We start from the raw sequence: 26,254 nt of genomic DNA, 5'->3' as shown, positions 1-26,254 counted from the left end.
AGCCTTTTCACCTGTTTAACCCAAAAATCTATTGATCGACTCCAGACTGTCCAGAACTCAGCTGCCACGCTTTTAACCAGAACAAAGAAATATGACCACATTACTCCTATTTTAGCTTCATTACACTGGCTCCCAGTATGTTTTAGAATTGACTTTAAAATTCTATTGATCATTTTTAAAGCTCTTCATGGCCTCTCGCCTTGTTATATTTCTGACCTTTTAGTCCCATACGCACCAGCACGTACCTTGAGATCCTCGGGCAGAGGTCTGTTGTCTGTTCCAGAGTCTCGACTGAAAACTAAAGGGGACAGAGCGTTTGCTGTCAGGGCCCCGAGGCTCTGGAACAGCCTGCGCGAGGAAATCAAGTCAAGTCTGAGTCAGTGAACTCTTTTAAGTCCCTTCTTAAAACATACTTTTATAGGAGAGCTTTTCCCGATCTTATTTGACTTTATTTTATCCCTTTTATTTTATTGTATTTTACTAATTTTATATAAAATTTTCATGCTCTTATCTTTTCTTTTTTTTTTTGTATTATTCTTTACACTTGTTAAAGCACTTTGTAACTTGTTTTTGAAAAGTGCTCTACAAATAAATAAAATAAGGATTATATAGGAGACCCAATGTCACTGATGTCCACATACCCAACAGCCTGAGGAAGGCTGTACTTCTCTGAAAGGAAGCTGGAGTATGGCCTCAACTTGCCGTGGAGTTTGGAAGGCTAGCATTTGGCAGGAGTCCAGGGTGAATCCAATGACCTTCACCCTTTGGCTGGGTATCGGACAACTTTTGAGCAATTGACGGTTGACCTAACCGTGTCACATGACATAGAAGGGCAGCAGTATCTTGCTCGGCCTGCTCCTGGGGCTGGAGCACAAATCAGCCAGTGGTCCAAATATGGGAGGATCTGCATACTGTTGGATTGCATCAGGGCCAGCGCTGCCTGTCTGCACCTCATGAAGACCTGTGCGCTAGGGAAAGACAAAATGAGAACACCTTGAACTTATAGGCTATACCTTTGAATGCAAAACACAATTACTCCTTGTGATGCAACACTACTGGGATGTGAAAATATGCGTCCTTCAAATCAACATGAACCTACCATACTGCTGGCAAGTCTTGTTCGCCTGGATCCCCACCCCAAAGCCTGCTATTCTGCTGGGCGAAACAGCTCCCTCGCAACTACAAGGAGAGTGTGGAGGGCCCTCCGGCCTGGCTCCAAAAGTGGGGATTGGACAAGCCATACCTAGCCATACCATAGCCCGCCAAGTTCTCTGGTCATACATATTACTAATACTGTTTGCAGGAAGCCCTTGTAGACAGATATACCTTTTTTTCAAACAAACAGTTTGGGCAAAAGCACTCAATAGTAACAGATCAGGGTGAGTTTCTTTTTTAAACTCAAATCAAAATAAGAACTCCCTCTCTGAAAAATCAAAGTAAGTTTTACCCATAAATGAAGCCAATTACTGGGGAGCCGTCGCTCTTTATCAAAACTAAGGAGGAAATATTGGAAGTTGACATGCGAAAGAACCTTAAATTACTAGTAAGTACTGCTATGTCTACTTCTAGCGTGAAACAATACAGCAACAAGTAGGGTTTAAAGAAGCCCGAAAACAGGCTCCCCTGTCAAAAGGGCAAATTATTTTAATTTAGGACAACACTTACCTCGCTAGCCTAGCTCCAGAACTGGCAAGACACCCGCTAGCCTCTCCGCAACTCATGCTGAGAGTGCCAATAGAAAACAATGATCTGACAGCTGGGAGTTAAGACAGTAGCCATGATTGTTTAATCACAGTCCTTGGAGGACAAAGCCGTAGCTCCAACCATGTGGTTGCAGGGCTTCTAGCGAAAGTAAGACAGCTCTTTTCTTCTTCTTTTCCTTCTATTCAAACTGCATTTGCAGATTAACTGCAAGAAGAATCAAGAGACATTTTTCATGACGATATGGGCTTATATATGTTAAGCCCTGCATCATCCCAGGTCACATGTGACTTTTGTTAAATTAAATACACGAGAAAAAAAACCTGATGAAGCAGTTAGTGAATGACAAAGCGTGTAGCCATTATCTAAACAAAATGATCTAATCTAAAATAAACATTGTTAGCAAATTTTCCAACAATATTGACACGTGGTTTTTTAATGTTCACCAAAAAGCTCTGTTCTATTGGCCGCTTGTACAGTATTTGCTTGTGCTTTTTCTATATATTTACAGCACATCTCCGTAATTCACCAAGTGTTGAAGATGTGGTCTTTTTGTATGTTTCATCTGTACACGATACCTTTAAGGTACTGACCAAAATAACCCAGTACCAAGTAGTATTGAAACTTCTCCAGTCAAACAAGCACTGCATTCAATCCTTTTTGTGACCAGATCGGGAAGAAATGACTGTTTGTATGGTTTTGCTGTCACTGTTGCAAGTTTATTACCACAAGCTTGGCTTTCCATTGGTTTCATCTTCTGATATCCTTTAACTACTTTGTGCATTTTAATTGCAATTCACATCACTTGTCACCAAGTGATTACTGCGTTCCATTATATCAGTTCAGCGCTTTTGTGGCGCAGCAGCACATCAGCTGATTTTACTCACAGAGCCTCCAGCTGCTTATATCAGATGTAGTCGGTGTGATCGGCTGGATGTGCTGGCTTTCTTTTTCCTTTGCTTGCTTCTGTAGTTTAGTAAGTAGTTTTTTTGGAGGAGCTTTGGGACTCATGACAAAAAGGCAAAAGCATTCGCAGATATCTTTCAATTCAGTTCTTCAAGATTTATTGATCCAAAGTTAAAGTTATTCTCCGTGGTTGAATTTCAGCAAACGTATCAATAACTTAACTTATATTATTTTTTCACAACTCACAGTGGTCACTAAGTTATTCTTCTCTCATTCAAATACAAAAAAAATGACCAAGCTGTCATCCTCTGACCTAATTAGGATGAGAAGGGATCTGGTACAATTATTTCTATTTAACAGTTATTTCAAACGCAAAAAAGAACAGAAAAAAGATCACCTTGCTTGTCCATAAGAACAATAACAATAGTAATACCAGTCAATTATTGTGGCTTCAACTGGTGGCATTTTACGCAAGGTATTAAATTAAGTACTCTAAGGGTACTGGTTTGGTACTGGTATCGTACATTTTTAAACGATACCCAGTCCTAGTCATGGCTATAGAAATGTCTTAATCCTCAAGAGGATATACTATAATTGAAAGCTAGAAAACTAACAAATCAGGTGACATTATGGATTTCACCAGTTTTAGCCAGGTTAAATATGTAAATAAAATAAATGAATCTGTTGTGACATGGAAACAGGTTTAGGCAACAGCTTCACTCCTTCACTTGTTGCTTTGAACCCTCTCTTACTTTCTGTTCAGTTATCCTCTTTGAGTTGGCTATTCACCAAAGAGCCAGTGGTCATGGAGGGTGGTCAAAGAAATAGGAATGACAAGGCTTTGCCCTTGCTCCCAGTGACACCTTTTAACAAATGAGGGAGACAAAGGAGTGGAGGCAAGAGAGAAATGCAGAGTTAAGTGCACAGAGGCTGTGGAGAGAGGCATGAGGAGGTTGAGAGGGGAGGGGGACACAGGTGAAGAGAGGAAGGAAGGATGAGAGGAGAGAATAAGGAGACTCAGATGCAGAGTTCATTAGACCCTCGCCCTATCAGACCCCTTTGTTAGTGGTCTTTAGCTCTGATTGGAGGGCTCTCAGCATTCTGCATAAACAGCCAAATAATCAGGGCGCAACAGTGCCTCTTCTCCTCACTGCAATCTTTCCCCCCATCTCCTCCAACTATCGTTCCATACTGCTCAGTCCTCCCTCCATTGCTACATTTCCATCTGGGTTTTCTCTACCTCTGTTACAAATTACAGTATTTATGTTATTCTCATCCACCATCTTTGCCCCCATCCATTCCCTCTTCTGCTGTCTCCCTCTCACTCTTTCAAGTGATTTTTTTAAGTGATTTTATATTCTACTATGTCCTTTTCCTCCTTCTTTCTTCATGCTCCCTCTCTGTATCTTTTTCTCTCTCAGTAATGATAGGTTGTGTGTTATTGTGTGTCTGTCTGTGAGGAGGCCACACCATTCAGTGTAGTGCTCTCCACTTGTCCTAATGGGTGTTTAGCACTGCAACTGGGATATGATGGTCATCACTTTAGAGGAATGCAGAGTGTGAGTGCTTATAAGAGAAACAAGAAAAAAAGGACTTCAGTATATTTATGACAACTGAATCCATTTAACTCTGGAGGAAAGCATGTGCATGTGTAAGTGTGTGTGTGCGTGTGTGTGTGTGTGTGTGTGTGTGTTTAGTCTCATCTAAAATACAGAATGTTACCTCTGATTTATTTTGTTAATGTCCTGATAAAGTTTTTCTCTTTCATACATGTAAACCTTGAGTTATGGTTTAATGCAGTACTCCAATTGGCCTCCAGTATAAGGATTAAACTTAAATTCACTGCCCCAAAAGTGACTTCAGTTCAGCTTAGTTTTACTGTAGTTTTGTTCCTCATCTCTACCCACCCAAAGAAGAAATAATGCAAATATAGAGGACGAGGATTTTTATATCACAACAGCTTTTGTGTTCACATGGCGTTTTATGGCGGTGTTTTTGTGAGTGTGTCTGTGTGTTTTTTACAGCCCTTAATTGAACAGTTTTTCTTGTTTTTTTTTATTTAATTTGTTTTACCAACTAGTCATTAATTGAATCCAGCAGCCTTGGTAAATAATGCATTTGTAATAATGTTTTGTATTGAATTGCTCTGCCAAATGAAATAATGCTTAGATCAGATGTCTTCCTCATTTCAATTTTTGTTGAGATATCTGTGGATTTTAAGCGTACCATCCCTCACTCGCCAGAATTTGTCCACTGGTCTTTAGCCACACACACACACACACACAAACACATACATACATACACACACACACACACACACACACACTCATTTACACACCAAATATGCTGTTCCTGGGGTCTACAACCGCCAAAGCCAATCATGGCTGTCGGTGTGAAGTGAGCATGCCTGTTCCAGACCCCTGCAGTCCCTCTCTATGTCTGTGCTGGCCACGGACAAAACACATGCCTAATGGCACACTATGTGTGTCTGTGGGTGTGTTTCTGTGTATGTGTGTGTACGTGTCGCACGAACGTCTGTATGTGTCAGGGTTTGTCTAACGCACACTGACTAGCAGGGACACCCACGCAGGGCATTTGCAAACAGGCACAGGGCAATTGTTCCAGGAGCACTGAATTAGGCATGCACTCATAAATACGTACACACACGCACGCACACACACAAACTTGGCTTGAGAGCTTGGCATGGGGCGCGAGAGAGCAGCATGTGGTTCACTGGCTCACCTCAGAAACCTCCGAAAACAATTACCGCTCTCAAAGTGCTGGTCAGGGCACAGCTTGTACTAATAGACTGGACTAAAGAATTGAATTGAATTGAGCTCAATTGAACTGAGTTGAGTTGAAATGTATTGAATCATATCTGATCATTGCATGTTTTACCATACACTCAAAGAACTAAGACACATAAGAAAAGGTGAAACAGCATGGTGCTTTATTATCTCTCCAGGACTTAATATGACAGAGCAGAGCGGCCAGAGAAGGCTTGTGGAGAGAAACACCCCAAAGGCAGACCAGTTGGACCCCATTCACCTATCATTAGGCATGGTTCTTTCATGTATGTTCTTAGGCACTTACTTTACTTTTACCTGTGTGTGTGTGTGTGTGTGTGTGTGTGTGTGTGTGTGTGTGTGGGGAGAGGGGGGTGGGGGGCAACATGTGGAGCCATATGCTAATGGTGGTCTGTCTCTGTCTCTCTGCGGGGCCCAGTACTGGGGCCTTTGTGAGATAATCAGCATAATTCTTTTGACAAATACACATGGTTATTCTTAATTAGTATCACACACTGTCCCCCCGGCCACACCATGCCTCTCCACCTGAATATCACACACACTCAGCTGTGCTCTCGGACACACGGGTACAAAACAAGATGCATGCAGATGTGGGCTTGTTAGCATACATGCAAATGCACACAAATAAACACCCTATACCGATATATTTACAGAAGGTTCAAGAAGCACACATGCACACTGGCTCTTTTAAATAGGCTACACATGCAAAAACACACACACTGTCACACACACCAAAGAGAAGAAAGTAATAAAAGATTGAATAGACTGGTTCCTTGCCCTCAATGCTAAGTTGTGTTGAACCATGTAAGATCTCAGGGTTCTTTAATGTATAAATTAGCAAGACCTCTTCCTGTCTCTCCTCTTCTTTCCCTATCATTGTCTCCTTTTCTCTTCCTCTGTCTTGTTTACACTTTCTTTCGTTTACATCTGGGCAAATATCTCTTGTCCCCCCCCCCCCCCCCCCCCACCCCCTTCTCTTTCTTCTGACTTCCTGCTCCCTCTCTGTTCTTTTGCATTTGGCATTATTAACTAGTGACTTTGATCATCCCCACACACGTGCACATGCACACTGAATTTAGCTTGACGAGAACACTGCTCTCACATCTTACATTGTAGCTTTTCATGTGGTCTTCATAGGTTGGCCTTTTTTAAAAATTGGCTTAACTGAAACATAACCATTTATCAGAAGCAGTTTTTCCAAATACAGACTTGGACAATCAGTAAAGCTATGATGTTGCTAATGCTATAGCAAAAATAAAAAAAAAATTAAAATCCTACTGTACATTTGAACATGACCTAAACTTTACTGTGGGATCATAAACACCCATTGTTAAAGTGCAATAAACTGTAGCTCTAAATAGCTCTAAATATTTGATCTTACACACATTAAGGTCAGATGCTATATACTACACATAAAGGACTATACAAATGTAATACATGACAGAAATTCAATTCCAACTGTGTGGTATTCAGTATTTTCTATACTCCAGTTTGTTTACCTTCAGCAGAGATTAGTGAATATTAATTTTACCTTAACTCTGTTAGTCATTTCATTATTTTTCTGGCAGTTTTGTGCATATTTGACTACATATTCCTTAATATGTGTGTTATAAGATACTGTGGAAGTGTTTGCGTGTGTGTCTTCACATGAGTATGTATGACAGAGGAATAGTTATTAAGGGAGCTGTTAATGTAATGTAATAGTAGTGTGTTTTAGTGTTACACCATTTGATTACTGCCTGAGTGCACGCACACACACGCAGTTAGCAGGCTGAGGTGGCGAATTTCATAGTGCTTGATTGTTGAGTATTTGTGTGTGTGTGTGTGTGTGTGAGAGAGAGAGCACTTAATGTGGTGTGTTTCAGTGATAAAGTGTTTGAATGTATTGCCATCTAGAGGCGTGTAGCTGAGTCTCCATGCTCCTATAAAAGCTGCCAGCACCAGATGCTACTATTGACAATGTGCATATGTTAACCGCTTTATAGGCCACATGCCTCACATATTTCACTGCCTTTTAAGGTAGAGAGATCTCTCATTCTCGCTCACTTAATCTGTCTCTCCCCTTTGCCACATCTATCTTTTTTCTCTCTCCCGCTTTAGCTTTCTTCCATCTTTTTTTTTACCCATTCACTCAATCTCTTTCTGTCTTCCTCTTTGTCACACACCCCCGCCTTTTTTTGTCTCCCTTTTTTTATTTCTTTCATCAGTTGTTAACTCACTCACCTCCTACTTATTTCTATCCCTCTTTACTAATTCTCTGTCCTACATCGGCTTACTTCATTTCATTCCGATCTCTTTTTTCTTTCTGCCTATATTTCTCACTCCCACTGCCCCTTTCTATCTCTCTCCACCGTCTTTCTCTTTGCGTCCCTCCCTCTCTCTACTGAGAAGTGCTGTGATTTGCAGGAGGATTTAGCTTGTGTCTAGGTGTCTAGGGGCTTATTAATCCTATTTTACTGTGGATGAAAAACACGTTGGCTCCCAGACATGAAAACTGTGAATACATGCATTCTGGTTGTTGTTCAGACAGTTCATCCTTGGTGCCACGCTACGGTGATTTGTCAGGGTTTTCATTTGATTCAGTTTGAATTGGAGGCTTTTTGATCCTCTTGCCACTCCATTGAAGTGGGTTACCAGTTAATCTCTTTACATATGCTTGTTTGTGTGAAACCAAACAGTCCTGAACAGACAAATATTTTTACTGCAGACTCAACACATGAAAAATATATAGCCTCATATGTTTCACATTCACGCAAATATGTTCACACACACACACACACACACACACACACACACAGAAACATCACTCTCATAGCTGCTTTAAAACTCACAGTCATAAACAAACAAACAAGCAATGCTACATCCTGAAGCCAAGTGCTCCCTGACTACCATGTCATTGCACGCCAGGGCCTTTTGAAACAACAGTGTGTCTCTTATCAATTAGTAAATGGCGTTCCCGCTGTATCACACACACATACACACTGCCCCTGTGTCTGCCAGGGTGTTGGGCTGGGTCCCACTGCCTAAAGCTACTGGCAGGCTCACTCTGCCTGTATCTCTGTGTGTTTGTGTGTGTGTGTGATATGAAAGGGTGCATGTGTGACATAAACACTCAATCTGGAAGCTTTGGATTCACCCATAAGGGACGGCCGTCTGCCTGCCAGTCTCTCTCTGTCTCTGCCACTTCTCTGGTGTCTACTTACTTTACCACGGCAGCGCCTGTATGTTGAAATGTTGATATCACAAGTCCCATGTCATGTCATCTTAGCTTGCCATTGTTTCAGTGTTCGTTTTCATTCCCCATTTTAATGAGTAATGCACTGGTTTTTATTCATGCAGGATTTATTTGTGTCGTCTCTTGTTATGGCATGCTTCCATCTCCACCCTTTTTTATTCTCCTTTTAACTCTGTTTCTCTACTATATATCCTCCTCCCTACTTCCTCTATTTCCTCTCATTCTCCCTCTTTCTCCATTTTTCCTTTATCTTTTTTATTGTAATTCCATTTCTCCATATATCATACCCTGGTCTCTCTTTCCCTCTCAGGGTTCAGTCCTAGAAGCAACAGTCTATGGTCTTGAACCGTACAGTCAGTATAGTCTACGAGTGGAAGCTGTGAACGAGGCTGGTAGGTTTATTATGATCAGTAGCTCATTCAAAATATCAGGGATACATCATATCAGCACCAACCATTGAACCACTTTATTGAGTCTAGATGTTTTGTAACCCTCCAGGGAGTGTATCCAGTCCATGGGTAGGTATTAGGACCCTGGAGGCTTTTCCGGCTGGCCTGGTTAACATCACGTTGGAGCAGAGAGAGCAGGGCAGGGCGTTACTGCTGAGCTGGGATCACCCAAGTGCTCCACATGGAATCATCACGGTACATACAATACACGCAACAAAAACACACAACTCATATATACATACAGCATTGAGCGAATTAATTGGGGCATGGTGCTCCTCAGATAAAATCAAACAGTAACAGCAGATACATACCAATAATATACATAGACACACAGAGGAAAGCCCACACGCACACTCACAAATTACCAACTTACAACTTTACCATGCAACTCAGCAGCTCCATCACAGATATTCTGATACACACAACACGCACAGAAATAGGCCTGCAGTCAGTGCAGTCAAGCATATACACATTACCGTGTCTTCGTCCCTCCTCTGTTCCAATTATGTTCTACTTTAACCTACCTACAATAATTCTCCTCTTCCTCTCCCACTTCACTGGATACTTTTCTTTCCTCTTCCCCGCTCCCCGTCTCCTCCTTTCCAGATGTATAACCTGTACAGTGAGGGGAACCTGGAATTCAGCGGACTATCACGCAGCTTCCTGTTTCGTCGTTTGGAGCCATGGACCATGTATTCTTTGACTCTTGAAGCTTGTAACTCCGCAGGCTGCACACGCAACACACCTCAGCACGTCACCACAGCAGCAGCTCCACCTGCTTCCCAGGCCCCTCCCATGCCTCTCTTTGTTGGCCCAGACCGTGTATCACTTACCTGGGGCCCTCCTTCCCGGCCCAACGGGCCAATTGGAGAATATTTCTTACTTGGGCGAAGTCTGGAAGAAGTAGGGAAGGGAAGAAGTAATGAAGAGGGTGTTGAAAGGGAAAGGGTAGGTGAAACTATATATAGAGCTCTGAAGATACAGGCGGTAATTCCTAAGTTCATGGGCTATCTGACCATTTGCCATTTAGCCTAATAGAATACCCAGGTGCCACCAATACTGTACAACTTATTAAGTTCAATCATCCATAAATCTGTCCAACAGGTGCTGTTCAGAGAATCATCCCCACATCATGCTGACACTTTCTCATATACTGTGACTGGTCTGCGTCCCTGGACACAGTACGAGTTCAGTGTTCGTACTCACAACCCCGCTGGACACACCCGCAGCCCCTGGATAACTGTGACAACCAGACAGGCCCCACCTCGTGGTCTAGCTGCCCCAACAGTGAGAAACCGCCAAGGCCACCCCGGTGAGGTGTTGGTGTCCTGGACTCCTCCTTTGGAGCCCAACGGGGTACTTCAGTCCTACAGGATTCAGAAAAACAATGTCAGTTTCTCATTTAGTTTTGACCCTACTGTCCTCAGCTACGCCGATGAAGACGTCCTGCCATTTTCAACATATAGGTATTGTTTCCACAACATTTCTCTGTCTCAAATGAACTAATCTGAAAATGTCCTTGTGAGGATTATATATAAATAAACAGTATAAATATAATTAATCATTTTAATGGCGAAGGTAAAACGTTTTATTCCGATCTGTTTTTTTCTACAGCTACTCAATCATAGCCTGCACGTCTGAGGGATGCATCACCAGCCCTCATACAAACATCACAACTCTAGAGGCTCCACCTGCCACAGTGGAAGCTCCCACAGTGGACAGCATCACATCCAATAGTATAAAAATTTCCTGGAGTAAACCCCTGACACAGAATGGAGAGGTGACTGAATATGTGTTGGAATTAAACAACGAGGAAGCTTATCGTGGAGGACACTTAAATACAGTGTTGTCAGATCTGCTCCCCCACACGTCATATCAGCTGGTGCTTTTAGCTTGTACCAGCGGTGGGTGCACTACCAGCACTACAGTGTCCACTGTAACTGAGGAGGCTCCTCCCACTGGCCTGCCTGCCCCGACTCTTAAGGTGTGTTTTTATTTATTTTGACTTCCAGTGAAACCCCTGTTATTAGGTGTGCACGACCTAAATATGTAGATATGTTGACCACTCATCCAAGAGAAGTTCAGTTCAATAGAACACAAATTTGCAAAAATATGCATAAGCAACAGTGATCATTCATAATCAGCAGAATAATTGTGTGATATACATTGTATACATCTTTTTAACTATAATTTGATGATTATTATTATTATTTGGGTGAGTTTTGTTTAGTTTTACATTTTGTTATACTATTTGGAGCTCTGTTTGATGTGATTTTTGACTTTTCCTTTGAAGGTCACTGGCTCAGAGTCAGTGGAGGTTAGCTGGAGGCCACCTGAGCACCCTAATGGCATCATCACAGGGTATGAACTCCGCAGAGATAGTGAAGTTATCTATGTTGGCACTGAGACCCATTACCACGACTTCACACTATTGCCAAGCGTGGAATACAGCTACATTGTCAGGGCCAACAACAGCAAAGGGGCAGTGAGCAGCGCGGCAGCCACAGCAAAGACTCACCCGTCAGCTCCTTCTGGTGTCAGTCTTCCCACACTGACGCCTCTGGGACCAAGCCATGTGAGGCATTCATCTGTGCAGTCCGTATAAATAACAGCTGAATCATGACATGAGTAATGCTGAGGTTTACCTTCCTGCAATCTTTAAATTGTTGCTTCAATGTTTTTGTGCTGTATGTTGTTTGGCTTTCCAGGTGAGAGTAGAGTGGCGTCCTCCAGCTCGTCCTAATGGAGACATTGTGAGTTACACTGTGTATCAAAGAGATCCAGTCCAGCTCAGCATCACCAGCACTGTGTTCACTGCAGAGGATAGTGACTTCTCTGACCGGCACACGACTCTGCATGGTCTGGCTGCTTACCACAGGTCAGTCAAAGCAGATCTCCACCACAGTTAACTTTGGGACTGAAGTTTGCAGCAAAATATCTTCTGGATGTACTTTGCAGTACATGTCTCGGTAGGAAGAATATAAAGCTTTTTGTTTGTTTGTTTGTTTTGGATCAAGGTCAAAGATAAGATTTTACATTTTCATATACCTGCATTGCCTAAAATGGTAAAAAGAAAAAAAAAAAGAAAAAAGAAGCTTAACAACACAGTTTCCTATTTCCCTATGTAATAAATACTATAATGAAGGAAAAATGGGGAGGAATAAGAGATAAGAATGGGCGATAAAGAAGGGAACAGAGTGCCATCTCTTGGTAACAAAAAAATACACTCCTTACCAGCACATACCTCATTCTCATTTCATTATTTAATAACTTTACTTTTCTTAAAAACTATCAGATAACATAATAGATGGTGTCATTTAACACATCTTTTAAAATGGTTTTAAAAGGGCAGACAAAGTGAAGGTAAGTGGAATCAAAATGTAATCTATGGTTTTATGTATTTGTATCAGAAGTATGACACATTTAACCATTGGAGCAAATAAAAATGACATTTCAAGGCAAGACGTAGAGATAAACGGATAGAAATAAAGGAAAAAGAGAGTCAACCTTGTAGCAGTGGTCATGTATCTATCATGCTCTCTCAGAAAAAGGCAACAGTTTAGACCAAAGTGTGTGTGTATGTCTATGTGTGTGAGGATGCATATGCAGTATGTGTACATGTCAGTGTGCTTGAATGTGTCTGTGTATGTGTGAGTGTGGTGTATGCGGCGATAAGATTCTGATAATAAAAGCTCATCAGCCTTATCGTCTAAAGATCGCTCCCCCTCTCTCTGATGACCTTCTCTCCATTCAGCTCATCTCCATCACCTTCTCTCTCTTTTTCTCCCCCTCACTTCTCCTTGATTCATTTCTTTCTCCAAAAAGAAAAACACCAGTGCTTCCAAATTAGTTACCTTGTAATGTTGGTTGTAGTCTGGTATGGCTCAATTGACATTTGGTTGAGACAAACAGAATTTCAAATATACTGTTAATTTCGTGATTTTTGACTGGATGACTACTCCACTTGCTGGTCTGGCCTTTGATTGTTCGAAACTGGGGATTACATGCTGGACCTTCTGAAACTCCTTTACTGTCCACCTAAATCAATTTCTGAATGAATCTGACACAAGAAATAGTTTTTATGTGCATTATTGTGTACATATAGCACCTAGTTTAAATGCTGCTGACAAACTTTTTTGTAAAGTATTTGGCTTATTGTCAGTTGATGTTTTTCAGATTTAAGTCTTATGCAAGCCTTATTCACTGTACATTAGTGTTTTTGTTGCCAAACATGTTTTTAAGAGTATTACAAGTATTTAAGTTAAATTTATTTTCACACAATTGTCTATGTTATACACAAACATCACTGATTAATACGTTTAAAATATGTGCCTGAATGTGTGTGCATAGGTATGAAGTGAGGTTGGAGGCTTGCACAGCACTGGGCTGCTCCTCCAGTGACTGGTCTTCTGTACTCACTCTGGAGGCTCCCCCTGCTGGGCAAACAGCGCCACTGTTAGACCTCCAGCCTGACTCGCACAGCGGCCTACAGACCACTTTTCTACTCACCTGGTCGCCTCCATCTCAGCCAAATGGTAGAGTCCTTCATTATGAGGTGTACCGCAGACTGGACCATACCACTGATACCCAGAGAAGTGATGCAGCAACACTTGTCTACAGGAATATCTCTACTACTTGCAAAGATGAAGCACTCCAGCCATATACTGTATACCAGTATCAGGTACAATGCTCTGTGCATTTATATATGTGTGCTTGAGTAGAAAAGCAGAATTACAGTAAATACTGGTTAGTTCTGATAAAATTCACCTGACTAAACTAATATTTATCCAAATCTGAGAGGAAATGGAAACCAATCCTTCTGAAGTCACTAAAATCAGAGTAGCTCTGGATTTTGAACTGGATTTTATGATGCATCCTTGTATTATTTGAATTAGAAAGAATAAAACAAAAGTGCTAGGGAGCCACAGAGTTTGAGCAGGTTAGCATTTGTTTTGAACAAGTTGAAAATTTTGCAGAATATTTATTTTGAAATACAAATGTATTTTTTGAGAAACAATTACAGAAATCCTAAATCTGCAGAATTGGGGTAAGAGAAATAATTGTAGAACAATTCATACTAAAGTGCAAATAGATTCTGCATATACAGAAATATGGTAACTAAGCTGTAGACTGTATTAGTTCTTAAGTCAGAAGTGTTTACTTCTTCTTGCCCTCTGCATTGGACATGGAAGCAGAATTAAATGTTTTATTGTGATCTGTGAACCTCATTTGAAGATGAGATCTGATGTGACTGACACACATCAGACAAGACTGACAAGATGTAGCCTGTTTTCACAATGAAATGTTTCCCAAACTCCAGTCACGCACACAAATACACACACAGACACACAGATCACGTATACACATCAACTGATATAGTCAGCCATGCACCCCAACACACACAGACATACACACACACGCTAGCACACAAACCAAGTAATCAGACAGGTGTTAAATGGTGGGGTCCATATTCATGCTGTTGTGCATTGGTACGCTAATTGACAGGCTAGCCCTTTGGAAGCAACAATAACATTAGCATTCCTGCCTGTCAGACACACGAGCCGAGGCCAGAGAACCTGTGTAATTGATTGAGTTTGCCTGATTGTGGTGCCGTTTTTATTTACGAGGGTCCTAATTTATGACAGGAGGAGGGAGGGAGGGAGGAGCTTTGGGAGATGACGGGCGGGCAACAGAGCCATTAATCACTGGGCCCTCAGAGCGCCCCACTTCCTGATTACCAGCCAGCCAATCGAATTAACTGTTAGCCCCCTTGGTAACAGAAAGACCTTTTAATGGTGACCGCTACGCGTCCCCTGAGGATTTGTCAGTGGGGGACTGAGGTACGTGGACAAGGTGGTGATATTTGTGTGATGTCCATGAACACAGTTAAGCAGTAGTACTCTGTGTTTGTGTGTGCATGGAAACATCTGTGAGTGTGTGTGTGTGTGTGTGTGTGTGTGTGTGTGTGTGTGTCAGAGACAAAGAAGCGAAGAAACGGTATTGACTTTTGGATTTTCATAGAAAGTTATTCATCAGGTCTACCTCTATCCACCAGTCAGTCAGTCCACCCTCTTACCTACCTACTTGTCTGTCCTTCTATCTGTTTATCTGCCTGGCTTTTTATTTAGCTGTTAATCTGTCTGTGTACCTATCTGGCTCTCATCCTCTCTCTCTGTGTTTAAGGCGTACACAAGGACAATAAGTCAGTTCAGTTTAGCACACCACAGTGCAGAGAGAGAAATCATATTAGGCTAATTACACTGGGTCATAAGCTCCTATTGACAGCTTTATGCTTGGTTTTAATTACTGCCCACTTTCACACAACTTAGCCCCTTCACCCCAAGTAGATGCACCCGCCAAGTAGCTCTGTTGGCCTATCAGAGTGCTCAAATGGGGTCCGCAGTCCAACCGTCCAATAAAAAGGCTCAAATACTGTCTAGTAGTTTCCTGAAGTCGTTTGTTGCCATGGCGGCTCTTTCGCTGCCATGGCAGCTAACAGTGTATATTTTTATTTTGTGTCTAATAAGCCAAATCACGGGCCAATAGGAGAAGAGAGGACAGGATTGGAGAGAGAGCAGTAAAAAGTCTGTAGATGATATAAGGACCAAGAGATGAGTTCTACCTTTTAGCACTGGATCAAGGGCAAGGTGATCTGGACTGACTTTAGTCTTGAACTTTTTCTCTCTGTTCTGTCTATGTGGCACAAACTTTTTAATCAAGCCCAAAGCCTTGCGTCACATTGAAGCTTTAAGTGTGTTGCTACTAGGGGAAGAACATAGTTGTTGCTGGGTAGAAATATTTTATTACTGCAGTTATAATTCTATATGATGGCAGAAGCTGATTTAATTGAAACTCTTTTGAGCAACAAGTCACGTCACAGTTCCTGTGTAGAAACTACATATTTAGTTGAAAACATTTTCTTTCACCTTATGCTTTTTCTTCAGTCTATTTAACTAGACAATTTGTATCCTTGTGTAAAGGCTCTGTTCCAGTAATATGGTGCCGCAAGTGATTACAATAACAGCAATAGTTTATCGATCATAACTTAACAATAAAAGGTTCAATTAAGACACAATTACAGTAGAACTGATTGCTAAAATACAGACACATACGGAAAAACTCAGAGGACAGAATCACCTCCTCTGTTTATGTAATGCCTATAGTATTTACATTTCTTCAACAGTTCTGACATCATTATGATGTAAGTATGCCAGATTTAGTCAATAACAAGCCCCCCTCAGTAGGTTGATGTTAGTTAAAAACAAAGTATAATACAGATATTATTTTGATAGATAATGAAAACCAACTGTGCATAGCTTAAATGTAAAACAGTTGTCTCTATATAAACACAAACACTATAGGAGTGTCTCTTACAGCTGTTAACTGCTTCTGTTTGACCTTTTCCTTATGAGGGTGACAGCATGCCCGTTACCTAATGTACCCTCGTCCTTCCATCCCTCCACCCATCCTTCTCACTTCTCCACACATGCTTCTGTCCTTCCATCCATTCTTCTTCCTGCCATCTCTCCCCTTTCTTTGTCCACCACACAACAGTATATAAAATGTTGCAAAGGCTGATAAGACAGAAAAAGTGAAAGGACTTATTTTAAAACTAATGGACGAGTCCAGTTCGGTTTTTCTGAGAGTAAACTGTAGGTCCAAAGTCACAAGTCACAAATATTAATATACAAATAAATTTTCAAGGGCAGATGTGTGTGTCCCTTTTGTGTTTAATGGATTTGCGTCACATTACACACTAAAATTTTGTATTTGTGCGAAATTATTTTATTAAGTGACTATAAAGGTTGCATTCAGGTACTCATATTTAGATGCATAAATGCACACAATGATGTAATTGCTACAAATACTGAGAAAAAAAACAGTAGTCTGGCTGCTTGCATGATTGTATGTTAGAGCAGTAAACATCCCTGAAGTTACTATGACTGAAAATGTTATGATTTATATATATTATACCTACTACACCCATATCAATTCACTGTGTAAACTTCAACTCTGTGGAATAGTTCACAGAAGTGGTGTATAAATGCACTCAAGGTTGTGTTCTTATTTCATTGGATACCAGTACTGTGTTACAAATATTCAAGCTGTTTGACCAGTACAGGTAACAGGTAACTATAAGAGTAAGATCTTAAATTTAACTACTTTAAGAAACTTTGGTAAGAATCACCTATTGCTGTAAACTATTAATACATTATACTACTCTACTACAGTACAGTAATCAGCTTAGTGTGTTGGATGTGTATTTAAATACACACACTACAGAAAAAGCAATGTATATCAAAGTGAAATAGGCAAAATTTGGCATACATGAAAGGGTTATCTGTGTTGTTGGAGTTGTGTGCACCTCCTCCAACTAAAGAGTTAGCACTGAGACGTGGTCTGCACAACCAAAAAATGAAAGCACAATTTCTATAAAATCTTGTTAGCAGAAGTACACCTATCACAATCCCAGCACATTCATTTGGAGCCCTGGTTCCGCTATTTGGTCTCCGGCTTCATCTCCTTGTGCCTTGTCCATCCTTCCTCATGTCCTCTTCCTCCTCCTCCTCCACATTCCCCATCTCTCCATCTTCTATTCTTCTTTCCCATCTCCCATCTCAGTCCATCTGTGCTGTCACTTAGATCAATCAATCTGATTGATCACGGCCTAATTGACTATTATTGAGGTTAATTCAACTCTTAACACACTTGCATGCACACACAGACATGCACAAATCCTGCTATCACAGCTAGAAACAACACATCACGCGCACGCAGACACACACTTTCAACAGTGGAGCTCAGACCCATCCATCTGCCTTCTGCACTACTTCTGACAGGCTACAGATGACTTACACATGCAAATCTCCACCCTGCCTGACCCTGTGCTGTGTACACCCTCTAATTATACCCAACACAAGCACACAAATAAGATTATTCTGTGTGTGTGTGTGTGTGTGTGTGTGTGTGTGTGTGTGTGTGTGTGTCTGTGTGTGTGTGTGTGTGTGTGTGAGAGAGAGAGAGAGAGAGAATAACTCCTTGATGAAGGTGAAAAGTAATTGTCATGCAGATATGTTAGTGTTGGGTTGCATGTTGAAAAGGTTTTGCTCTCACTGCTGATGCTAGTTTTGATGGATGGTCCAATGAATTGCCTTATATCCTTTTGGTGGTCTCTTGGATACTGTGTAATTAAGAGAAGCTTTCATCATTAAGAGTTAAAAAAAATGCATCTAAATCCAAATTTATTTCTGGCTCTCGCTTGGTGTCATGTGTCCTCTCTCTATTATTCACCATCAATTATACAGTATATGTGAATGAAGTTTTATTATATAATTGACAGATGTGTGGTTTTGACTGACAGGTGTGGGCAGTGAATTCGGCTGGTCGTTCTGCCAGTCCGTGGACCAATGGGAAAACAGGACCAGCACCACCTGAGGGTGTAGGCCCACCTATTTTCCAGCGTGTTTCAGCAACCTCAGCAGTAGTGGACATTCGTCCTCCAGCCCGACCCAATGGGATTGTTAGCCTTTACAGAGTTTTCTCACTGAACCACAACAACCACACTCTGGTAGTGCACAAACTAACACTTTTAATATTTCACTTATCTTGTTTGGAGGTTCTTGTTTGATTTCTGTACTGTCATCCCCTCCAGTCTTCCATCTTCTGTGATCACTCACTCTCATTCCTTCTTCTTCCTCCCTGGCACAACCACTATATGTGTATGTTTCTGAATACTCTGGTCACTCTAAATTTAAACTCACCTCCGCACTATCCCCTCCCTGAAGCTCTCAGAGGGTACATCCCATCAGCAGACACTCCATGGTTTACGTCCTTACACCAAGTACTGGGTAGGAGTAGAAGCCTGCACCTGTTATCAGGTAATAACAATACTAATATATACTAGTACATAACTGCATACTAGTACATAACTCTACTTTGTCATAAAAGTGAGATCACAGATTCAGTCTGGTTCTTATCTGGTCTTACTTTGGAAACGTTGTTATAGGCTACTTCACTATTAAATAAAATAACAGTGAACTAGTACAACTTGAGAGATTTGATAGATTTATAGAGACAGAAAAATAGATTTGGATTTGGACAGTTGAGATAGCATCACTGATTTGGAGATGTATTGTTTGGACAATTCACATAAAATTGTTATGGTCATGATGTTGCATTAGCTGTTTCACGGTTTTCATATGTTACTAAGAAGCTGTTAGTATTAAGTATTTTTCAACGCAAGAAAACTTACTTCAACTTGCCTTAAATATTTTTACTGTAAATACTTGAGCAGAGGTACCTGTTCCACCAATGTTACTTTTTTTTTACTGCAAAAACTCTGCCTGAACTCAATGTTTACATTACATTGTGCACTGTACTTCTACACCCAGAAATACTATAAATCTTTGAAACTAATCTTTGTTTTGAACATTTGACAGTGCTGTAGCCAGGGTCCACTTAGTGAGATCCGCACCCTGGCTGCACCTCCAGCCCAGCAGCCTCCTCCTCGCCCGGTCACCCTGACCTCCCGCTCCGTTCAGCTGGAATGGGACGAGCCTCTGGCACCTAATGGAGTCATTGAGAGGTGAGTAGAAAGTGCACATTGTGAAAAACTATTTGCACTCAGATTTGATTATGCCTTCACAGACAGACTGCATGAATAAATACAGCTACACCAATCTTAGTCTCTTTTTCTCTCTGTTTCCAGCTGTGAGCTACATCTCAGATCAACTTGCCCGCAGCCCCCCCAGCCTGTGCCGCTCCCTTGCGTTGAAGGACCAATAGACATCTGTTTCTTTGGCAAAAGGAAGAGCTACAATGTCACAGGTCCAACAAAAACAGTTAAAAAATGTACAACCAGTTAGGTTCAGGATCCCCAGTAGTGAGTTACCCATTAATAATACAAAACCAGGAGATCTATGAAGACTTAAGTAAGCAACATAAGTAGGAGGCAGGTGATGCCTTTGTAAATAAGGATAATTGAGCTGAACTGAGAGATACTGCAAGCTTTCATCAAAAAAAAGGATAACACCAAATTATAAGGACCTTGAGATGTACTTGCATGATGCTTCATCTGTCTATGTTGTGTGTTTTGGTTAAATAAACAACTGAACTAATCTGTGCAGGTCTCCTACCATACTCCACCTACCAGCTGAGAGCTGCCTGCTTCAACAACATGGGCAGCACTGCCTCCAACTGGACTACTGTTACCACACTCAGCGAAGGTAATAAACACATCGAGTCACTCAGCCCCTCCCAGCTGACTGGTCACAAACACACATCCAACGTTTCTCTTTTCTCCTCTCTCTCTTTCTCCCCCCCCCCACACAGCCCCCCAGTATGTGTCTCCTTTTTCGGTGGATGGTAACCTGACAGTTATTTGGCTGGACTGGGCTGGGACTTTCTCCCTCAATGGGTACCTGAAGGAGTATAGTGTGACTGAGAGCCAGCTGAGGGTCTACACTGGCTTCTACAGCTATCTCCATATTCCGCGCACCTCTCAGAGAAGTGAGAGCACACACCAAATACACACATACGCATCTACTCACATATTTATACGAGGTGGTGACACAGATAAATGCACACTTTTTAGGAGGAATGTTTACCTCTGCAGACATACAATACAGGATTAGGATAGGATTTGGTGTGTTTTTAGATTGCTTTTGAATACTGGAATGCAAACAAAATATACTTTTTTTTAACAGGATTGGATAACACATACCAGTCCTTTAGCATCAGTGCGGTTACTGTTAAAAGATAAAATATTATAACAATAATATAATACCATATTACAATAATGGGCAATAAGCTACTGATATAATGAAATCATATTTAAGTGTCTTTAAAATTGAGTCTAAATATGCCGTTCTTTAATGTAGAAGAACTTATTTGGTTGGTAATGAGGACGTGGTGATGTGCTGAAGTTACAGGAGTATTTCAGAGCTGTGAGTTGAGAGTTGGAGTGTCCACAGAAGAAGCACTCAGAAAAAATCTAAAGACTAGCTGTCCTTCAAATTAGGACCACCAAAATGTGTTTTCTCCCTTCCTTTCCAAAGGAAGTGTCTTTGTTCCTATGTACAAATGCATCTCAATCAATGTAAATCAGACTTTTAGCCCTCTGTAAGGCTGCTTAAATACCAAAAATGATATTTCACTTTAACCTAAAATATTTTCTTTTGCTCTGTCTCTCCCTTTGCTCTTCTTAGCTCTGTCATTTCAGGTGACTTGTACCACAACGAGTGGCAGTGCCAGTACTCCCACCATCAGATATAGCCCTGCTACAGGCCTAGGTAACACCACACACACACACGCACACGCTCACACACACAAACACATATGTGGTTGTTCCACTATCTACATGGGGAAATCTCATTGGCATAATGCATTCCATAGCCTTTGACCCTTAACCCAACTGTATCCTGAACACTAAAACCAAGTATTAACCCTCAAAAATCAGTCTCTACCCATGGGGACCTCAGTTTTTGTCCCGACGGTGACACAAGACCTGATGGGTTAGTATGTATTCAAGTCCCCACCAAGATATAAGAACATGAAACACACACACTGTTAGAATCAAGCCTAGTGTAATGATGTTTTGATAAAGAAACATTTGTGCCAAAGCACATACAGTACATAAGAAATAGAAATAAGGAATATAAAAAAACAGCAAATACACAAAATGCATAGTTTATCTAGTAACTTATTTCTGTCTCTGCAGGTCCTCTTGAGCCTGAAGACAGCGGTAAACAGGACGTGAACATGTCAGCAACACCAGTTTACACTGAGCTGTGGTTCATCTTGTTGTTGGCTCTACTGGGTCTATTTCTGCTGGCCTTACTGCTGGGCCTGGTGCTGCGAAGGTATTAACTAAAGTATTAATTAAAACTACAATGATACGTAAAACTAAGCATAATTTCGACATGTTTTTAACCAAACAACCAAACACTATGTAAAAAACTCAATTTAATCTGAATAAGAACAAGAACACAAGGGTATTTTGATTTTCTCCTTTCTAGAGCCCTGAGGAAGCATCCATCAGCCAGAGAGCGCCCTCCGCTGGTCATGCTTCAGAAGACGAGGAAGGCTGGGGGGGAGATGTACATGGTGAGTGGAGCAGAGAAACAAGGTGCTCAGTGAAAGAGAGAGACGGTTGCAAGGCAAGAAGACAGTGAGAGAGACAGAGAGAGGTAGTCGGGTTTACATAGAGGTAAAAGCAGAAAAGGAAAATAGGTCAGCAGAGGAGGGGAGAGAAAACAGTGAGGTAGCAAGACTGTTTCACAAGCATTTTGTTTGATTTCTTGAAATCACTAGCTGACTGATTCAGAACTACCCTTACATGTTCGTATATCTTCATTAAATCTTTAATAAAAACAAGGAGTTGCATAACACTTTTGCTCAGTTAAAACCCCTGGAACTTAAGTTTTGATTTGTTTCTCTGACATTTGGTCGTAGCTTGCTGTAAGTTGAGTCTTTAGCATCAAATCCAAATCCATCCATTGTAAAATAGTAAATGAGATCAAGAACCCTTAGGTTTTAGGTGTATACAGCTATTTTTCTCATATCTATAAAAAAAAATTAAAATAGGAAAGGTTTGTTCCAAGTAGAGACATCATCCCTTTTTATCTCTCAAATCATCCATTAACAATTACACTGCTACTTAAACTAAATTATACACATTTCATTTAGTTTCTAACATTTTCAACTTTTCCATTTTGTTTTACTACGCTGCCTATTTAATTTTCTCCCACATAATACTTTATAAAAATTAATTTGATTTTCCATCTTTCTGTTCTTTTTTATTGTCGTTCTTTCTTGCTCTATTTTTTTTATATATATATCTATCTTCTCTGACTGCCCACCTTCCTATACTGCTTTCTCCATTCTCTCTCTCTCTGTGTCTCTCAGAGGCCCTATCCTGAATTGTGCTCTAAACATCATTCCAGCTCTGTGCTCCTCCCTGATCTCCCCACAGTAAGACTATTTTCTATATTTACTGTCAAAACCCCTAAATGTTTATTATTATTGTCCCCCTGCAGTTTGACACAGTAGCAGACTGTGTTGAGATCAGCAACGTTATGCTTAAAAGCTACACTGTGTACACCGAGGTACGGGATTGTGAACTTGTGTGGGTGCCTTTCTACGCATGTCTGTTTGGTTTGTGTATGCATGCTCTGTGTGTTTGTAATAAGATTACAGCTGGGTCTTGTAAAGGTAAGACATGTCGTACAGTCTGCCGGTTTATTCTTATACAGTGTTGACTTCACTTTGTAAATGCAACAAACAAAATCTGATTGAAATTTAGTTCTGACCAAATTTTATAGCAGCGACCATGAAGCCAGAGTTCATACATCTGCCACTAAAAACTGTGCCGTGCTTTATCTTAATCTCATGTTTTATTTTAGGGCTCAAGCTGAATTGGTTCTGTGTGTTTGCTGTGTTTTTGTTGATGCTTGAACTGTGATACACAGAGCCAATCCTTGCTGAGTAGCGCCCTCTATTGACTGTCCATATTATGACACTGACCACTAATGATTGATGAATTTCAATTCAAACAATAATTCAAACTCAAACATAATTTTTCCAAGTCTTAGATGTTAATGTTAGATATTTTCCCGTTCAAAGGCAACAGAATCAATAACTTGTTTACCTCCATGTTACCTAATTTCAGTTGATTTTTAACAAAAAGATCCACTTGACACAAAGGCTGCATTTGAGCTTTGAAACAACATATTTATTTAAAAAGTGTTTGACTTTAAGTTATAGAAACTCTTCTTAGGTAGAATTGCATTTAAAGGAAATTAGACTATGTATAATTTACACTGCCATACTACTACTTCAGAGTATACCACAGTTTTTCCTAGCTGTTTTTCCATTCTTTTCAGTAGCATATGGAAATGATTTTGCAGACTTTGTAGTAAGGAGTGTAAGCTGTAACAGTGTGCATCATATCTGTAATATTTTCTTAAAACACATTTATAGGTATAGTCTTTTAAATCACCATCTGACTAAAAATAAATTATTTTTCAGGGTCTGGCAGACACAAAGATAGTCAACAGCAGTTCACAGTTCAGCCCTATGTCTGTCCTGCGTGTTCCCAGCCAGACAGACCTCAGTCAGGCCTACTCCCAGCATTCCCTGCACCGCAGCGTCAGTCAGCTGATTGACAGGAAGTCACTGATGATGGAGGAAGGAAGCTGGGACAACCCAATGGGACAAGATTCCGGACTGGTGAGCACAGAAATGTGTTTATGTGAAATTAGTATTTTAAATTACAGTGAAAGTACAGTATAGCAATGACAGTACTACTGACATACTTTGTTTTACAGTAACGCACCATCAGGAGTACCAGGAGATCAAGTAGTCATTTAGGAGTGTCTGAGAATTAATTTGTGGGGAAACTAGCCATAGAGTTAAGTGAGAGAAGCAGGATAGCATTTTTTACTTGACGTAATAGTGGCTCAAAAACACAGTTTTACTGTTTCTCCTAAAAAGATACCATAAGACATGATCCCCAGATCAAATCAGAAACAGAATCACTGGACAACAACAGTGTGTCAAAAGATTGGCCTTGAATATATAAATATAATAAAAGCAACAAAGCTCTCTGATGATCAACATATCATGCAGTCTATTCAAACTTAAGTACATTATAATGTTTATTACATACTGATATAGCATAATCTCAGAAGGACTAAGCATTAGAAGCTCTCTGATGTTCTCTGTCTTACAGTACGTACTTTAACTGTTGCAGGCCTTTGAAGAACTAATTGTGATCTCTTGTGTGTTCTTTCAGTATGTGGAAGAAGATGAGTTTGTGGACACCATCAAGGCCTTAAGTTCTGTGAAAAAGGAGCACACCATGTTTACTGACACGCATCTTTAAGGCAAGATCCCTATGTCTAATCAGGTATCACAGTTGCAATTTAGACCTAGTTTCAAACCAAGGCAGTCAAACATTAATACCTGGTATTCGGCCTAACAGGACTGAATGATTTACAGAGCTAGAAGTCCTGGAAAATACTAAAATACTGTTCCATTGTGAGATGTTGTTCAACACTAATGACCAGTAATCACTTTTCAAAATGTACTGGGGCAGTGTTAAGATTGTTTTAAGACATAAGGGGAAGGAAATACTAATGGTTGTTTTACCACAGCATTCATCTTAAACTATATTTAAACAGGTGTTGTCTCATTTCACCCCACTATGTGTTTGACTTCCTGTAGGGACTTAACTTGAGTAGAGGCAGCAACATCCATGAGTACAGTTCAGATATAGTCTCTGTGATTATATAGGATGTGAGCTAAAAAAGCTACAATATATGGGCTCCATAGCTTGAATGTGTTCGTATCTGGATTGTAATTATACGGTAGGTTATAGCTCAAACCCTGCTGAGATTAAGACACAGAAAAGACCTTAAATGACTTTCAGCTACCTGACTGAATTTTCTGGGTGTAGTATGATTCAATGACTCTGCCTGCCAACGCTAGTAGTTTAGTTATTTAAAAACAAAATGCAGCTATAGCAGATTCGCTTCACTACTCAAAAACAAACTAGTCTAGAAATCACCTCTTCTGCTTAAATAAGTAATTGTGCCTAGTCAGCTTACACATTATCAGCACCAGTAGCCCTTCAGTTGTAATAAGACACATGGCCTTGGTGTTACTGTTATTATAAAATGCCAATTGTTTTTTTATTGTGTTAAATGTGGCTGGGAATCACAGATGTGCCGTCTGATTGTTGTGATTATGTGAGATTTCTTTTAACCATATCAGTTTAGCAGTCAGTGGAATCCAGACTCAGTGTTGTTTATCTGCGACTTCATTTTCATTGTATCAAGAACGCAATCAGCTGAAGAATGAAACAAAATCTCTGTAATGTCGTGTTTTGGTGTTACAGCAGGCATAAACATTGTTTATATTTGGATTCCACAGATTTAGAAGCTAAACACTGTAGAAACAGTATTTATCATGACAAGATGTTGAATTTCTGTCATAGTTTTGTGGACAAAATTGAAGCTAACTGTATTGTTATAAAACTTTTCTTTTTTACTCTGGCACTATTATTTATGGTTGTTGTATAAAAAAGTCGTATAGATGATTCTTTGATCAATGTTTGTGTTTTTCTGGGAAATTATAAATAATGGACAATGGTCAAC

The 26,254-nt window shown here is 40.5% G+C and overlaps 1 protein-coding gene across 1 annotated transcript in view; it reads left to right on the top strand.

Annotated features, from left to right (window-relative positions):
* The window catches only part of ush2a (Usher syndrome 2A (autosomal recessive, mild)), a 162,560-nt gene extending 136,352 nt beyond the window's left edge, over positions 1–26,208 (top strand). Inside the window, exons 50-69 of the mRNA XM_046033282.1 lie at positions 8,960–9,041; positions 9,148–9,293; positions 9,705–10,046; positions 10,203–10,564; positions 10,713–11,082; positions 11,392–11,673; positions 11,807–11,976; positions 13,449–13,779; positions 18,460–18,666; positions 18,884–18,976; positions 19,538–19,683; positions 19,807–19,925; positions 20,225–20,323; positions 20,430–20,606; positions 21,305–21,388; positions 21,817–21,958; positions 22,115–22,202; positions 23,004–23,069; positions 24,126–24,326; positions 24,892–26,208. Coding sequence (XP_045889238.1) covers positions 8,960–9,041; positions 9,148–9,293; positions 9,705–10,046; positions 10,203–10,564; positions 10,713–11,082; positions 11,392–11,673; positions 11,807–11,976; positions 13,449–13,779; positions 18,460–18,666; positions 18,884–18,976; positions 19,538–19,683; positions 19,807–19,925; positions 20,225–20,323; positions 20,430–20,606; positions 21,305–21,388; positions 21,817–21,958; positions 22,115–22,202; positions 23,004–23,069; positions 24,126–24,326; positions 24,892–24,981 — 3,597 coding nt within the window. The 3' untranslated portion in view covers positions 24,982–26,208. The remainder of the gene's footprint in view (positions 1–8,959; positions 9,042–9,147; positions 9,294–9,704; positions 10,047–10,202; positions 10,565–10,712; positions 11,083–11,391; positions 11,674–11,806; positions 11,977–13,448; positions 13,780–18,459; positions 18,667–18,883; positions 18,977–19,537; positions 19,684–19,806; positions 19,926–20,224; positions 20,324–20,429; positions 20,607–21,304; positions 21,389–21,816; positions 21,959–22,114; positions 22,203–23,003; positions 23,070–24,125; positions 24,327–24,891) is intronic.
* Positions 26,209–26,254: the final 46 nt, after the last annotated feature.

The sequence above is a fragment of the Micropterus dolomieu genome, linkage group LG20 (genome assembly GCF_021292245.1).
Source record: "Micropterus dolomieu isolate WLL.071019.BEF.003 ecotype Adirondacks linkage group LG20, ASM2129224v1, whole genome shotgun sequence".
NCBI classification, from domain to species: Eukaryota; Metazoa; Chordata; class Actinopteri; order Centrarchiformes; family Centrarchidae; genus Micropterus; species Micropterus dolomieu.
The sequence above is the reverse complement of the archived record's forward strand: the minus strand, read 5'-3'. Positions and strand labels throughout refer to the sequence as shown.